Consider the following 16,376-nt stretch of genomic DNA (forward strand, 5'->3'; position numbering starts at 1 on the left):
TTTTAACTATCTCACCAACGATGTGTGTAGCTAATTAAATAACTTTTCTGCATATCAAATTAGTATCCACCTTGTGCCGTTAGCATTTTGGAAAGCAGCAAAGCAGGTTAATGGCCTAAGAACCATGCATGAGTTTGAGTTGTCTCCCTGGTGGCAGTGTTCCTAATCACTTCAATTGTCTCTTCGCTCTAGCGCCCCCTCTCTCCCTAGAGGTCAACAAGCAACAGAGAACCCAAGACTTACACAGATCCCTGTTTCAAGGAGAATCCACTCAGAGCGCATGCTCTGGTGATAGTAGCTCAGTAGCGCCATTTTCGTAAGGGAAGGACTGACCACTAATTACGTTCCTAGGGCGCACAGCACTGAAGTTGTTCAGACTGGATTCCGAACGTTGCAGAACAAGTCCGGGGCCTCCTGGAGAGGAACCTTTGTACTCTTTTCAGCGCTCCAGCTGAGACTAAAGAGATTATCTTTTGTTTATTCCTTTTTTCCCCCCCAGCACAAGGGCTCCTTTCCCTCTTCTCCACTTCGCCCCGATAGCCTACAGCCCGAGACTAGAGCCTTAGACGTCTGTGTTGATTTTGCGCTCACGCCTGTGGCCAAAATGATAGGACTTGGAGAACCGTATGGAAATGTTTTTTCCCTGGAGAACAAAGCCCATGTGAGAGCAGAGACTAGTACGTGGAGGACATCAGTCCACGTTTTCCCGAGCTAGGACGTAGCGCTTCTCTTTAAATTTGCGCGTAAAGACACACAGATCCCGCCGGTGGTGGATATAGGGGTTGACTGAAAGCTGGCTATGTATGACCCGGCATGGAGAAGGTCTGAGGTTTTTCAGTGTGTGTGTGTGTGTGTGTGTGTGTGTGTGTGTGTACACACACACAAGAGTTTAGAAGAAACCGAGTGAGTGGAGCGGGAGAAAAAGAGCTTGAAGAGGGATAAGAAAAATCTGGTGTGGAAGAAGACTTAACGAATGCAGAAAGAGGAGTGGAAACAGAACATCCTTGCCTGGCAGGCTGCAGTGGCTTCCTCGGAGGCATCCACTCCTCTCTACCCATCTTTTTCATTCATAAGTTTCTGGCCCCGCCTGACATCCCCCACCCCCACCCGGGCTGAGGGCCAAGTTTCCTGTGTAGCAATTGGTGAAAGGCAACAAAGCCTTAGCAACCGGCTCCTAGTGACCCGCGGGGCGCTTGGTAACTGGGGCCCCAAGGCCGGCGCGGAGAAAGGAGCCGGGCTGTCCCTTTAAGGGATGGCCGCGGAGCCGTGAAAGTGGAGGGGGACGAGGGAGGGCGGGGAGGCAGGTCTGGGGGCGGGCCCGAGAGGAGGAGGAGGACGAGAGGGAGGAAGAGTTGCTGCTGAAAGGAGGTGGCGAAGGAGGAGTCAGAGCAGCTGCTGCCAGCCCCGCGGGCACCGCCGGAGTCCTGCCCGCTGCCGCACAAGTGGCCACGGGTGCGATCCGGGCCAAACGTCTCGTCCTCCATGATCACTTTGGGAGCCGGGGGAAGACTTTGCCCGGCCGTGCGTGCTGGTGTGTGTTGCCCAGGCTTGGCGGAGACTGTACAGCGGCAGCAGCTCGAGCAGCAGGAGCTGCAGCTGGAGCAGCAGCAGCCGCCGCCGCCGCCACAGAGTCAGGATCGCAGCGGCTACAGCCTGGGGCGTGTGCGTCCCGCGCCCAGCGGGCTCGGTTCCCCACGGAATGTCCCCGGGGCGCCCCGCGCGCTGACCCTGCAGCCGCCTCCGCCTTGGGCGCCCGCCTCCTCCCTCAGGCGGGCTCGGTGATCGGTACCGCGAGCTTCCCGGCTCCTGGGCAGTGGGGAAGCCCCCGGGGGCGGGTGACCTCAGCTGGCCACGACCCAGCCCTCCCCCCGTGCGGATCTCGCTTAAGATGGCAGCGGAGTCAGGGGAACTAATCGGGGCTTGCGAGTTCATGAAAGGTGAGGAGCAGCCGCCCGGCATCCTCTGGCCCTTCCACGCCACTCCCCTCACCCCCAACTCTCCACGGCTCTCCCCTTTGTCCCAGCCTCTGCCCTGGGTTTCTCCTCGGCCCCGGGTCCCGCAGCCACTGCTGCCTGGCGCTTGGGCCCCTTCTCGCCACTCAGCTCCCGGAGGACCCCTTGCTTCCGGCTTCTTTCTCGAGTCCTCTCTCCCTCTGCAGCTTCCTCGTACCCGGACAGTGCGGGCTTCTCTGCCTGGGCTCCTCCTCCAAACCTCTCTTGGGGGATCCTGCTCGGTTTAATCATCTGTCTGCTAAATCCTCTGCCCCTCGGTGGCTGGCCTGTGCTTTCAGTACACCCCCCCCACCACACCCCCTTGTCTTTCCTTCCTTCCTCTTGAAGTCGGCTAAGCTGCAGGGGAAAAACTCGCCTCTCCTCGTTCCTCAGTAGCTGAGGTCTGGAGGTTTTCGAACCAAACTTGTGTCTCCAGTTTTGCGGGTACCCACAGCTCCTGTCTGCACCCGCCGGCACGCAACTGGGGGGTGAGGGAATGCAGATGTTCTGCCCCCTACTGGGTCCTCGTCTAGCCTCTTGGCAAGTTGTGCGTTTTGGGGGCTCCGAGGCTTTCTGCAAGATCGTGTTTCCACAAGAATCCCACGAGTTAAAAGGTCTTTAAATGATTGATGTCTAGCAATTATTAATCCGTCATGTATGATCTGCACTCTCAGCCTCACTTCCCTGCTTCTCATGTTTTCTTGTCTTTTAAACTTGTCTTTCAGATCGATTATATTTTGCTACTTTAAGGAATAGACCAAAAAGCACAATAAATACCCACTATTTCTCCATCGACGAGGAGCTGGTCTATGAAAAGTAAGTTTCCCTCTTTTTTGCGGGGGGCACACCCCCGTGAACCATTTAGCTCGTTGGTTGATAAGCGGGTTTATTCACTTTCCCCCAAGAGTTCTGGAGGCATTACTAGCTTTTTAAGGTTCATGGGCTTGGGGAGGGGGTGCACCCAAAATTTACATACTTTGGCCCTGTCAACGTTGTAGTGCTTTTAGAATTTAATGGATATTGATTCTTCCCACTCCAACAGCAATTGTGGATTCACCATACTCCCCAGAGTGGGACCAGGCAGTCACCAGACCTGTAATTGGCTTGTGAATCAGTCGCTAGGTATTTATGGAGCACCCACAGGGCAGTGTGTAGACTACAGGCGCTTAAGCTTCGAAGTCCACAAAGCTTCTGTTGTCAGAAGGATGTTGTTTGAACAGCCTGTTTTCAGAAAGTGGAACACAGGACTGCAGGGAGCGGTGTCCAACTTGGTTCTATGAGGAAGATTTCCGGTGTGATTGAATTATTTTAGTTAGGTGCCCCAACTTGATGGCATTATTATTTTCTACCTGTGAGTAATAGAGGACTGCCTAAATAGCAATAACTATTTTGTTGTTATTTTGCATCTCTGGAGTAAGATCTAAGAGTGAAAAAATCAGAACCAGGAACTGAGTTCTGTGAAAGCCCATGGATGTAAAGGAAAAGGCCACATGAATATTCTAAGCACAGTACCACATTAATGGAGAAATACATTTACACGGGATTAAAGCAGTAGAGGATAAGGAGTAGTAGAAAGGCAGGATTGACTTATATCCTTTTACTAAAAGAGCTGGTATTTCAAACGAGCCTCGTATATGCTAATTTAGACATTTAATTTTACTTTGTTGCCATCATAATCCAGTGGACAGTCAAATGAGCGTAGTTAAATGAACCATAAAGAGCTTTCTAGGGTTGGTTCTGTTAGAAAGAAGATAGGCATTTTTGCTTCAGGATTTAGGGGTGCCATTAGGTCTTGAAGAGGGAATATTGTGGACCTTCAAAAAAAACCCTGTGGTATCTGACTGAAAATAATCCTTAATTGTTACTTCATCCTAGAGGGTCTTGGGGCTGACATCTTCAGGACATTTCTCTCAGTAGTGCTGGGAGGAGGATGCTTCATGACTGGCTGAAGTGCCAGGGGGAATGAAAGCCTTTTGCTGCTGTTCATGAATGCCTAGAGATGCTGAGGCAAAGAGGTCTGAATTCCTGGTGTCAGATTGCAGCCAGGCTTCTAGACAGAATGGAGTTAGAAGCAGCCTGGTCTCTGACCCTGGGCACCTGGATGATGTCACCACCATCAGTGTTTATTGAGTGGACACTCTATTGTTGGGCACTGTCCTGGCTTTTTTTTTTTTTTTTAGTTGAGGGCCTAGGGACCTGTTGTGTGCCTGAGGGTAGGGACTGTGTATATATGCTATTATGTTCCCTTGTGCAGTGACTAAAGTGCTGGGGGGCTTATTAATATGCATTTGAACAAGCTTAAGTTATTGAGGTTTGAGTCACTTCCCTTGGGATTGCTAAGTGGTGGACTTCACAAAAGATTATAGTTAATCAACTAAACACAGTGCACGATGGCTTTTTAAAAGTTCTAATAATGAAAGTTTTATGTGATTTTAGTGTTTGTACTTTAGGATTATATATATATATATATATATATATATATATATATATATATATATATTTTTCCCCCCACCATGTTCCTGGTGTCTTCCAAGGACAGACTTGCTTAGTGAGGCCGTGTGGTTCGCTTCATGAGTTTGGATGTGAACCTGAAGCTACAAGAAACTGAGCATGGTGGCAAACCCCTTTAATTTTAGCATACGGGTAGAGGCAGGTGGATCTCTGTGGGTTTTATGGCAGCTTGGTCTACACAGAGTTCCAGACCAGTTAGAGCTACATAATGAAACCCTTTCTCAAGGGGGGGGGGAGCTGGGCATGATGCCTTATACTTATAATCACTTAAGGGACTGAGGCAGGAAGATTGCTTAGAGTTGGAGTTGAGTATAGACAGTCTTTTTTTTTTTTTTTTCCTGCCTTCCAGTTCTCAAATAACACAGATGTTTAATTATAAATGCTTGGCTGATAGCTCAGGCTTATTACTAACTAGCTTTTACAACTTGAATTAACCCGTTTCTATTAACCTATTTGCTGCCATGTGGCTGGTGGCTGTATCTGTCCTCCAGCATGTCTTGCTTCCTCTGCATCTCCTGGTGACTCTTCTGACTCTGCCCTTCTTCATCCCAAAGTCCTTAGTTTGGTTGTCCTGCCTTATACTCCCTGCCTGCATAAAAGACTCTGTGGGGATGTTAAGGCTGGCTTGAAGGATGGGCAGGTTTTCTTTTTGGATATGGGTGTGAGAGGAAAAAGAGCGAGGAAGAGGAGGGAGGCTCAGGAAGGGTGCTCAGGGCATAGTCAGTCCTTCACTTTGCCTGGTGTGTATACATGCCACATGGGGGAGGTGTGGAATATGACACTGAGAGGTCAGTTGGGGACAGACAGAATGCCAGAGCGAGGAACCTGTAGTCACCCTAGTGTGCCTTGAGACTCCTAGAAGGGCTCTGAGACAGAGGTGGCATGGCTGGATTCATGCTAATTGCAAACAATGGCAGATATTTACAGAGCATTGCCCTCTAAGCCTTTTCTAGGTATTCTCTGTGGGCAGATTTTTCTGACCCACCAGCCAGCTCCCAAATAACCATAGGGAAACATTAATTATGGAAACTTGGCCGATAGGGTAGGCTTGTTTCCAAGTGGCTCTTATAACTTAAAACAACCCAACTCTATTAATGTACTTTCTGCCTTGTGGTTTTATGACCTTCATTCTGTCCATGCTGCTTTCCTGCTTCCTCTGTGTCTGGATGAGTCTGCCTTTGTTTCCCCAGTGTTCTCTCTGCCATGGAAATCCTGCCTGGCTATTGGCCATTCAGCTTTTTATTAAACCAGTCAGAGTGACACATAATCACAGTGTGCAGAAAGACTATTACATAACAGTTCTATGCCTATAAAATTCACTTTCGCCCACAATTCCGTGAAGCAAGCATTACCACCGTCCTTTACTACTATGATGCCCAAAGGGACAATGAGGTTGAGTCCTGTGCCCAGTGTCAATGAAGTAAGTGACAGAGCTGGAATTTGAAAACAAACCATCTAGTTGCAGAGGGTATATACCTTCCATCCCTGTAATAGCATCATTTAAGGCCCATTGGAGAGGGTATAAGAAACCACACTGAGAAAGTTTGGGATGTTTGGGGAAAATAATCAGTGCCTAAATTGAGATGGTGTAAATGATGGAAAGGCAGGATCTGAATCCATGTGTGGTGGTTGATGAGAATGCTGAGGAAAAGGAAGGGAGCAGTTCTCAGGATAGGTCCCTTCACAGTGGGCCTGAGGGCATCATGACCTGAAACAAGGAAATGCAGCACACCTTTGGAGGTAAGGTCAGGTGTTCTGTCTTGGTCAGAATGAATTTGAGAAATGTAAGGGATAGTCATATCAATTGAAGAAACATATACCTTAATTAGTTAATTAATTCCCTTTTCAAGACAGGGTTTCTTTGAGTAATAGCCTTGGCTGTGCTGGAGTTCATTTTGTAAGTTACTAACTCAGACTCAGAGTTCCAGGCTGGCCTCGAACTCACAGAGATCTGCCTGCCTCTGCCTCCTGAGTGCTGGGATTAAAGATTCGAGGTTGAGTGTCCACCTATAGAATACTTAAAGTTGGGAGCTTCCCAAGGAGACCACGCAGTTTAAAGAATGAAGCTGTTTCTGAGGAAGAAGAGGTCAAGGTTGTTCAGGATGAGGGGAGTAGAGGAAGAAGCTATAACTAATTAGCCAATCAGGAGGCAAAAAAATTGAAGGAAGGAAAGAGGAGAGGGTGAGTGGCTGTGGATGGAATATGATTCTTTGGCTTCACTTCTTGGAAAGGTAGAATGAGATGGCCTGCAGAGTCCGTAGGACCCAGTGCAGTAACCTGGATTCTATCTGTGGAACATGCCCTGAGGGCAAACCCCCTAATGTGCTTGTTTTCAAAGATGGAAGTGTGTTTATGTACATCGTCACATGGGGGCTCATATAGCTCAGTAGCTATAATTATTTGCTGACTGTCCCATTGAAATGTCGCCTGTCTGAGTAAATTATCACCTCAGATACTATTAACTGGGCTCTTTAAATATGAGAGTATGCTTAGTATGGATACAGCTCTGTTTTGTGTAGAAGTTTGTTAAGTTATTAAAGGAAGCTAGAATTTCATGATTGAAATAATGACCTTCTGAAAAGCCCGTGAACAAATTTAGCAAGATGACTTCACAAGATCAGGCTATGAGACTAAACATTTGAACTTAGTTTCTTTGCCTCTTGTTTCTCTATCTCTCTGATCTCACTATGTATCCCCAGCTGGCCTGGAACTTGATATATAGACCAGAATGGCCTTGAACCTCCAGAAATCTGCCTGCTTCTGTGCCTGTCTCCCAAGTACTAGGACTAAAGACTTGAGCTACCATGCCTGATTCTACTTGGTTCTTACCTTTATCCATCAAGGCCTGAGACATTTTAATAAAATGTGGATGATAAGAAATCATACTTTGTCCTTGGGTTATAAGTGTTTTCATAGGCTAGAGTTAAGAGTATAGGCTAAACACTAGTGGTTCAAAAAGTAGTTCCAGAACTACAAAAGCGTACTCCTCTTCAGAACAGCTGATTTTTTGGTGTTGGAGATGGCCTCTGTTGTCCCAATAGAGATAGCGTTTAGTAATGTGGGTCATGGTTTTTGGCTCAAGAGTTAGCAAAATCAAATGTGTTAATTGTCAGAACCCTTGTGAACTCCTAATGGTGATCTTGGATATGGGTTGAATGCTAACAGTGTGGGAAGCCAGTTTGCTGAGAAGGAAAGTGTGTAGTATCTCTGTTTTTGATCATGTACTTTTCCATTTTTCTGTCCTTGGGTTTTTGTTTTTGTTTTTTTTTTGTTTTTGTTTTTTTTTTTGTTTTTGAAGAAAGGTACTAAAATTTTGTTGACAGTACTAAATAAAGATGCCAAGACTGCATGGAGTTTCTTTGGTGAGTCTGGGAGATGTTAACAAGTGTTCTCACTGGGCCTTGGCATGTACAAGGCCCTGGGTTCAATCCCCAGAACTGGAATAGAAGATTAAAGAATGAACAGTCTTGGTTGGATGTGGTGGCTCCTGCTTGGGAATCTGAGACAGGTGGATCCTTGAGTTCAAGGCCAGATTGGCCTACATAGTGAGATCCTGCCTTATAAAAACAAAACAAGGGCCGGGGATGTAACTCAGCTTATAGAGTGCTTGCCTAGGATGTGGGAGATACTGAGTTCAATTTCTGGCATTACAACCTGGCATGGTAGCACAGGCCTGTAATCTCAGCCTTAGGTAGTGGAGACAGGAGGAGGGTCAGGAGTTCAAGGTCAGCCTGGACTGCCTGAGACCCTGTCTCAAAAGAACAACTAAACAACCAACCAACCAACCAACCAACCAAAACTCTCACTAAGGTTCAGACCTTCTTTTTCAAATAATATAATATGTTTGATTTAGTCTTTGACAATTTCATAAAGGCAAACAATGCATCTTGATCATATATACTCTAACTGCCCCCTTCCACTCTTCCCGGGAACCCCCAACTCTTCACTGTCTTCAGTGACTCCCAACATACCTCACTATTGTATCTTCTCTCTCTAACCCACTAAGTCCAACTAGTGCTGTCTATTGGAAGACTGATCTTGTTCACTTGATTTTGTGTAGCTAATCATGACTGCAGTGAGTTCTTGGGTACAACGTCCATGCCATGTTCCAAAGACAGCATTTTACAGCATTCCTCCCCATCCTTCAATTCTTCCTGCCCCTCTCCCACGATGTTCCCAGAGCCTTGGGTTAGGGGTTGATATTGTTGTCCAATTAGGGCTGACTACTCAGTAGACACTTAGTCTGAGTGCTTTGCATAGTTCAATAGTTAGTCTCTGCAGTAACTACTGACCACTGCAGAGAGGGCCTTCTCTGCCAAGGTTGAAGCAGCACTCATCTATTGGGAGAAGCACAAACATTTAGAAAGCAGTCTGGCAACATGTTGGTTAGCAAAGCAGCAGTGGTAGGTTCTTCTCTAGGGTCTGTAACCTCCTCCTTGTGGAGCAGGCCTCAAATCTGATCCAAAAGCAGTTGGTTACCCCATAACCTTCATGCTACCATTGCACTGGTAGGCACATCTTGCCTGGCAGACTTGCTTTTTGTCTGTCCTGAAGACATATGTTGTAGGTGTTTACTTCAGTACGTATATACCTATGGACACAATGTTATTCTGTAACATGCATTATGAGGCAATGCCTTTATTGATATACATTTACAGTCAATTTTTCTTTCCCTTCCTCCTCTTCCTCTTGTTCCTCCTCCTACTTCAATGTTGGTGAATCAAACCCAGGCTCCCAAGCATGCTAGACAAGTAAGTGGTCTATCATTGATGCTCTAACATTAGGCTATGATCCTAGCTCTCATGGCTAGTTTCATTTTTCCCCCTTTGGTTTTCTGAGACAACTTCTCACTTTGTAGCTTAGACTGGCATTCAGCTCACTGTGTAGTTTAGGCTAGCCTTGCATTCTTAGTAATCCTCTTGTCTGAGCCTCTTAGATCTACATTGAGATGACAGATCTAAGCTTCTATGCTCAACTCCTCACAGTCCATTCTTAGTTATGTGACCCACTACCATCAAGCTTTACTTGTTTGGATACTTTTTGTGTTGACTTCTTAGTCTTTGGCAGCGTGTAAGTGGACCTTAATCTCCATAGTGATAAATTGTTACTCAGTTTTTTTCAGCTTGCTTGGGATAACCCTAGCAAAAACACACTTAAACTGGAGTGCTGAAGAGTCTTTTTACAGGGTTTCCTTCTATTAGGCAGCAGGAGAGAGTGATCTGAGTGGGTTGTGGGAGATGATGCTCTGTGCCAGGTCACCCCAAGGCGGTTTCATTATTTTGTTTAAAGTAGACTCCTAAGACATCAGATGTCCTCATCTGTAAGTTCATAAACATATTCCCAAACCCAAAGTAAATGACTTACTTGCTTAGCCATGGCTCAAAACAACTTTGTGCTTGGAAAAAAAAAAAGGACTGAGCACACTTTTTTTTTTTTTTTTTAAATGGGGTGTAAAGCAGTTCGACTTGAAATCTGTAAGTGGCTGAAAATTACTGTGCAAGAAAATAGCATGTAGATGGAGTGAGAATTAGTTGCAGAGCATTGTGTTAATGCGTTGGATAAACACAGGGAAACGAAGTGGGAACAGAGTGGAGGCCAGTGTGTATGAAGCTGAGCTCTTCTGTGTTAGGAGTGAAGAAGATAAGAACTCGATATTGCCATGGTTATTGAAAGACTTCTTTATAGAGTGATGTTTGATGTGTGAGGGACACAGGGCTGTTTGATGTCTGAGGGCCAGTGCTGCCAGTTTTCTTTACTGTCACAGTCCTAGATCTAGCACGTAGAGTGGTGCCCCAGAAATTCATGTTGAATGAATGAGTGGAAAACGCAGGAAGGCAGGAAAGCAGGAAGGGCAGGAAGGAGATTTCAGGCAGAGTCATAAATGTTATATTTAGGAAGGTCAAGGGTCTGTTTGGAAGGGACAGTGGATGGAGAGCAGGCGCAGGTGAGGACGGGTTGGACTGTGGGATACTGTGTCAGCCTGTACGGCTTATGGAGGAATGGAAAGGAACTGACCAGCGCTTGGAGCACAAGTGCGCCCATAGTTTGAGGGGAGGAATGTTTGAGTTTCTTCGGGAAACTGGAAGGAAAAAAGGGTGCATTGTAGAAAAGTCTTTGACTTTTGTGGTCTTCAAGCAGAAAATATAGGACACCTGACTTGGACACTTGCCAGTTACTGGTTAAAAGTCTGGGGATTTGTGTGGGACAGCTGATCTCAAGGTCTCTGGAGTTATGGGTTGAGTTGGACTTTCTACACTTATTTTGTGGAATTTACTGCTTATAGTTTTCTTTTTAGGCTCTAATTTCAATTTAATGGAAAACAAAAGTTGTTTTTAAAAAATTGACCCAATATTTCCTGGACCACCAAGGAACTGAGTATTGGGTGGGGCCAGTCACGTCCTGTTGTTCTGGATGAAACATGTTCAGTCCTTGACGGCCTAGATAAATGACATCTGATTAATGACCATGACTATTTGTGCTTGGTGATGAGGCCCTCCATAAGAAATGTTTGTGTTTCTAGGTAGAATATAATATTTATTTTCAAGGTTATGCTAAGTTTGTTATAATATTTTTCAATGAGTATAAAAGTAAAAAAAAAAAGTTTGTGTTTGCTAAAGGTAATGGCTCATGCCTATAGGCCTAGTGAGTCTGGGGCAGGAGGAGTCCTGTGTGTTTGAGGACAGCCTGGGCTGTTGTTATTTTTGTTTGTGTGTGTGTGTGTGTGTGTGTATGTGTGTGTGCACACACGAGCGTGCATACCATGGTGCAAACATGAAGACCAGAGAACAACTTTGTCAGTCAGTTCTGTCTTCCCACCTTGCCATGGGTTCCAGGGATTGACCTCTGGTTGACAAGCTTTTTGTACCAATCACCTTCACCTGTTGAACTATCTCCTCAGCCCCTAAATTACAGCTAGTGTTTTGGTTTTCAACATATCATACTTGTATCATGCTGATGAATGGAAGAATTTCCTTGTTTTGCTTTCTTTTGTTATAAAATATAGTTTTCTTTTGGGATCTAGAAAAGGTGCTTTATTTCAACTTGGTCTCCTTCATCCATCTATAGGAGTAGAACATTTATTTACTTTCATCTGAGTAGTTGAAAGTTCACTAAGGTACCTGATGCAAAGAACTGGGAAATTCCAGACGTGTATTTTGAAAGAGCTGGAGACCAACTCATGACTTCACCAAGTGCTCTGTAACCAAACTTCGTCTTCAGTCTACAAACAAATGCCGTGTAGCCGTAGACTTTTCTGAAATGAACCTGTGTTTCTTTAGTGAACAGACCAACTGTTTTCTATAGTATTCAGACTCTATAATTACAAATGCAATGACTAAATAGTTCACGGATTCAGGTTTCAGGCTTTCTAAAGACTGAAGGGCCTGGATGGTGAGATGGTTCAGAGGGTAAAGATTCTTACTGCCCAGTGGGGTGAGGAAGTTCAGCCTCTAGGACTCACGTGGTGAGTTGCCTTCTTAATCTCCATATATATGTGGCATGCACATGCCCATAGAGAGACAGATGGGCAGAAATGCGCGAGCGCGCATGCACACACACACACACACACACACACACACACACTCCTGAACTTTTCTGGTCTATCAATGGCTCCTGTTAGCTAATGCTCTGTCTTCTTTTGGTGTTATTTGGTTAATTTTTATTGATGACACCTATAATTGGAGTTTTCCTTTACTTCTCCCTCCTCTCTCTCCCTCTTCCCTCTCTCCCTTCCCTCTCTCTCATCCTTACTCCTTTCTTCCTTCCTTCTCTATTTTCCTTTAGACAGGGTCTTGCTCTGTAGCGAACACTGCCCTGCGCTTGTGATGATCCTCCTGTTGCAGCCTCCTGAGTACTGGGGTGGCGGTGCACCCTCACAGCTGGCCTTCCTCTTGGGTCAGTGCACCTGCCTCTGACAACCACTCCCACCTTTGTGTGAGACTGAGCCTCTTATAAACAGGGCTAAAGGGCATGCACGGGTTCGTGGCCAGCTTTAAACAGAAACAATCCTTATGATTTGGCTTCATTTGGATTGCAGATTGGTGAGATTCCTGAGTTGGGAATCCTAGCATAACTGATTTCTTTCTAATATTTATTTGTATGTGAATAAGTGTGTGTTATATGTGTAATTGTTCCTAAGTATGTAGATGCACATGTGTTTATATGTGTACTTGTTTGTGTGCGTGTGCATGCTTGTTGTGTGTTTGTGTAGCAGGCCTAGCTGAGCATGAGGTATCTTCCTCAGGTGCCCTCAATTTTGGGTTTTTGAGGCGGGGCCTCTCACTGATTTGGCAAAGCTTTCTGGCCAGCAAGCTCCAGGGTTTTTACCTGTCTGCCTCCCCGGTGCTGGGGTTACAGGTGCATGTGGCCATACTTGGCTTTTACCTGTCCTGATGCTCTCACAGTAGGCACTAAACCTACTGAGCCATTTCCCTAGTTGCTGTAACTGATTTCTCAGTGTAAACATTTCTCTACCTTTTAAGGATAAGGAATTCATATAGGATTCACATTAGCTGTGGAAATAATAAAATTACTGTTTCTGAGCAGCAGAGTAAATCTGAAAATATTAAAAGGCATTTTATTTGCTAATTGTGAGACTAAAGGAAGGTTAAAGGTCTTTTCAGGAAGCTGGGTGGGTGGCTCTGTAAAGTACCGTCTTCCTGGTTTTGCCCACTCTTTCCCCAATGCCAGCACTGAACCTGGTTCCACAGTGCTCATGGGACAGACAGGTGCCTGCCGTTCTGGGAAACCCAAAGTAAATGCTCTGGGTGATTGAAGCTGGGGAAAAGTCTCTCGGTAGTGTGGAAGAAGACCTTTTAGAGAGGGCTTTGTGATGAATAGTGGGGTGAGTGTCTGTGGGATGTGCTATTTGTGGAGCAGGCCTCATTTGGAGCAATCAGCAATGTAGCTGAGGTGGTAGGAGAAGACTGTAAGGTGTCCTATCTTTCCTGGTCCTCGAGGGCTGCTTGGTCTCACCACTGCCAAGCCCCTTACTGTGGTCTCTGCAGACTTCAGTCTTTTTGGGTCAGTTTTGTTTATTTAGGTAAAAAAAAAAAAAGATTTATTTTTATGCAAGTGTCTATGTGTGTGCAACCTTGGAGCCCAGAATGGGAGTGACAGGCAATCGTGAGTCACCCAGTATCTTCTGGAGTATCAGTAAGTGCTCTTAACCACTGAGCCATCTCCCCAGCCCCTTCGCCTTGTTTTGTATGCAAAGCTCATGTTAGTGTGGTGCATCACCTCTCTAGTCATATTTAGCCTGGCACAGTTTAGAATGTTTACAATGAAGAGTGTTTTTCTGTTCTTTACTCCCTTGTTTTTTTTTTTTTTTTAGTTTAACCAACCACGTACTGATCTTTTATTTACTTATTTAATTGTTCCTGGGTTCTTTTATTTATTTATTTGTCCCTGGGTTGGGGTGGACAGCTGCATATGTTGAAAGTCAGAAGCAGGAGCTCAAAACAGAGTGTTCAAAGATAGAGAAAGCTGCACTACTTGGGTCCTTGGAGGCAAGGTTGAGTGTGTTGGTTTTAATTGCTGGGGCTTAGAGAGGTAATGTGATCACTGCCCACTGGCACTGGTTTTAGAGTACTTTTCCTTTTTTCAGAATCCCAGCTGCTTTTAGAAAGGTGAGAGTTAGCATTTTATGACTGGTGGATCAGTCATTACTCGGTTTCTGCCAAAGCTATGGAAATGCTGTCTTGCTTAGTCCTCTTGCTTTCAGTAGCTGCCCATCAATAACAAGGTTAACTTGCACAGTTTGAGAATGTTTCTGTGGGAGTGAATTTTATTCTTAGCAGAGCATTCTTGGAGAAGCCGCCTCTTGCTTTCATTAATTGGATTCTCTAAGGGACTTTCCCTTGCTCCAGAGTGAAAACACATGAAATTACAGACCTGTAGATGCTAGAAGGTTCCTTGATACTTTCTGGCCTTGTTTCTTGGCTTTAAGGCAGAGTGGTCACATTGCTTATCTTAGCAACAGTTGAAGGCTTGTGCAACCCTGCCATGTGCCCAGGGCTAAAGAAAGTGCTAACTGGAGAAGCTTCCTCACATTCTTAGTGTGAAGCAGCTGCGATTTCCTGAAAGGCTGGCTATATCCAGGAACTGGAGTGAGAGTTGATAATGAGACCAAGGCACCAGCCTAGGGATGGCCAGTGATCAAATTGGTACTGGAATCCTAGTGTACCAAGTGGCCTTTAGTTCTTTGTCAGGCTGTCCTGTGCACAGGGAGCCTAGTTCCTCAGCCACTGGCATCTCTGATGGTGGCAGGTTGTGCTCTAAGGGCATGCGCAGTCACTCTGACTTGTGCCCTAGTGTCTTAGGTTAGTATTCACTAAGTAATTAGGAGCTTCTGAAAATGTAGTAACTGTGAATTTTTGTCATGATCAGAAACATCTTCTGGTTGGAGGGAAACATCAATAGTAAAGCAAACATTAGCTGGTGGATCAGAGGCAGTACTGGTTAATCTCCAAAACCAAACCAAACCAAACCAAACCCAAAACAAGCAAACTGTAGGCACATGGGCATCTGTATAATTTATGTGTTGGAAGGACAACGCTAGTCTAATATATATATTTGCTGTTTTCTCAGCAGTGGTAAATTACTTGTGGATAGGAACTCTGGCAGGGAGTGGGCTTTCAGCAAGTAGACTGAGCAAATGCACAGTGCTCTTAAAAAAGTTAGACGGGCAGGGGAGATGACCCAGTGGGTAAAAGCTTGTCTGATAAATCGGAGTTTACATCGCCAGAACTCCACAGACATGCCCCGTATTGTAGTACAACAGACTGGAATCCAGCATGCCCCTAGATGGTAGGTGGAGACATGGTACTGTCTAGAAGCCCTTGGGCCAGTAGTTGGGCTCACACAGCAATGAAGAGCCTGTTTCAAACAAGGAGAAGTGAGGACCAGCACCTAAAGTTTCCCCTCTGAACTCCATATTCACTGGTGGTACACGTTCAGTCCCACACAAAAACATGTACACACGCACACACAGAGACATAGACATACACACATACAGACACACACACACACACAGACATAGACACACACACAGACCTAGACACTCACAGACACACACACACAGACACACATAGACACACACGTACAGACACACACACAGACATATACACACACACAGACAGACACACACAGACACACACACGTAGACACATACATAGACACACACAGACACACACACATAGATACATGCACATAGACACACACACATAGACACACACGTACACACACAGACACACGCACACATGCATGCACGCACGCTCATGCGTGCGAGCGCGCGCACACACACACATCCTGCAAAATGAAAAACAAAGAATTGGTATGCTTTATGCTCTTATAGTATTTTTTTTCACTCTATTTTTTAAAAGCAATAGTCTTTTTTGTTTCATAGGAATTTTTAAACTGATATGTTAGTTTGTAGCATCTTCCTTAGAATGGCTGTCCGTAAATTCTGTGGTGAGAGTAGGCAGCGGTTGCAATATAGTATTTCCTTATGCTGAGGGGTTGAACAATTTTGCATGAAGCTTCTAATGTGTAGAATAAGCACAGTGGTGCTTCAAACAGTGATTTCCCTAGGAGCAGACTCTCATAAATTACAACTCACTAGAAAAACCAAAGATAATGACAAGCCTTAGGTTTTGACAATCTTGTGAGATGAATAGGGCAGGCTAACATAAGCAGTGGCCACTGGACTCAGCTTCTACTTCCTATTGCACTGTGGGTTCAGCACCTGTGGGTAGCTGGTGACGCTGGAAAATGTTTTCTCTACTCCTGGGCTTCTCTTCCTTTGTCCTCTGATAAGGACACAGCCTTCCTTCTTCTTCTTCCTGCCACCCTCCATGTGCAGGGCTTCACATGCTC

General features: G+C 45.4%; 1 protein-coding gene across 2 annotated transcripts in view; it reads left to right on the top strand.

The window, feature by feature from the left end:
- The first annotated feature begins 1,796 nt into the window (after positions 1–1,796).
- Cdc14a (cell division cycle 14A) overlaps positions 1,797–16,376 on the top strand; it is a 156,248-nt gene continuing 141,668 nt past the window's right edge. For both annotated transcript variants that reach the window (XM_051185623.1, XM_051185622.1), the window contains exons 1-2: positions 1,797–1,937; positions 2,717–2,807. In XM_051185623.1, coding sequence (XP_051041580.1) covers positions 1,889–1,937; positions 2,717–2,807 — 140 coding nt within the window. In that variant the 5' untranslated portion in view covers positions 1,797–1,888. The remainder of the gene's footprint in view (positions 1,938–2,716; positions 2,808–16,376) is intronic.

The sequence above is a fragment of the Phodopus roborovskii genome, unplaced genomic scaffold, assembly GCF_943737965.1.
Source record: "Phodopus roborovskii unplaced genomic scaffold, PHOROB, whole genome shotgun sequence".
In the NCBI taxonomy this organism is placed as follows: Eukaryota; Metazoa; Chordata; class Mammalia; order Rodentia; family Cricetidae; genus Phodopus; species Phodopus roborovskii.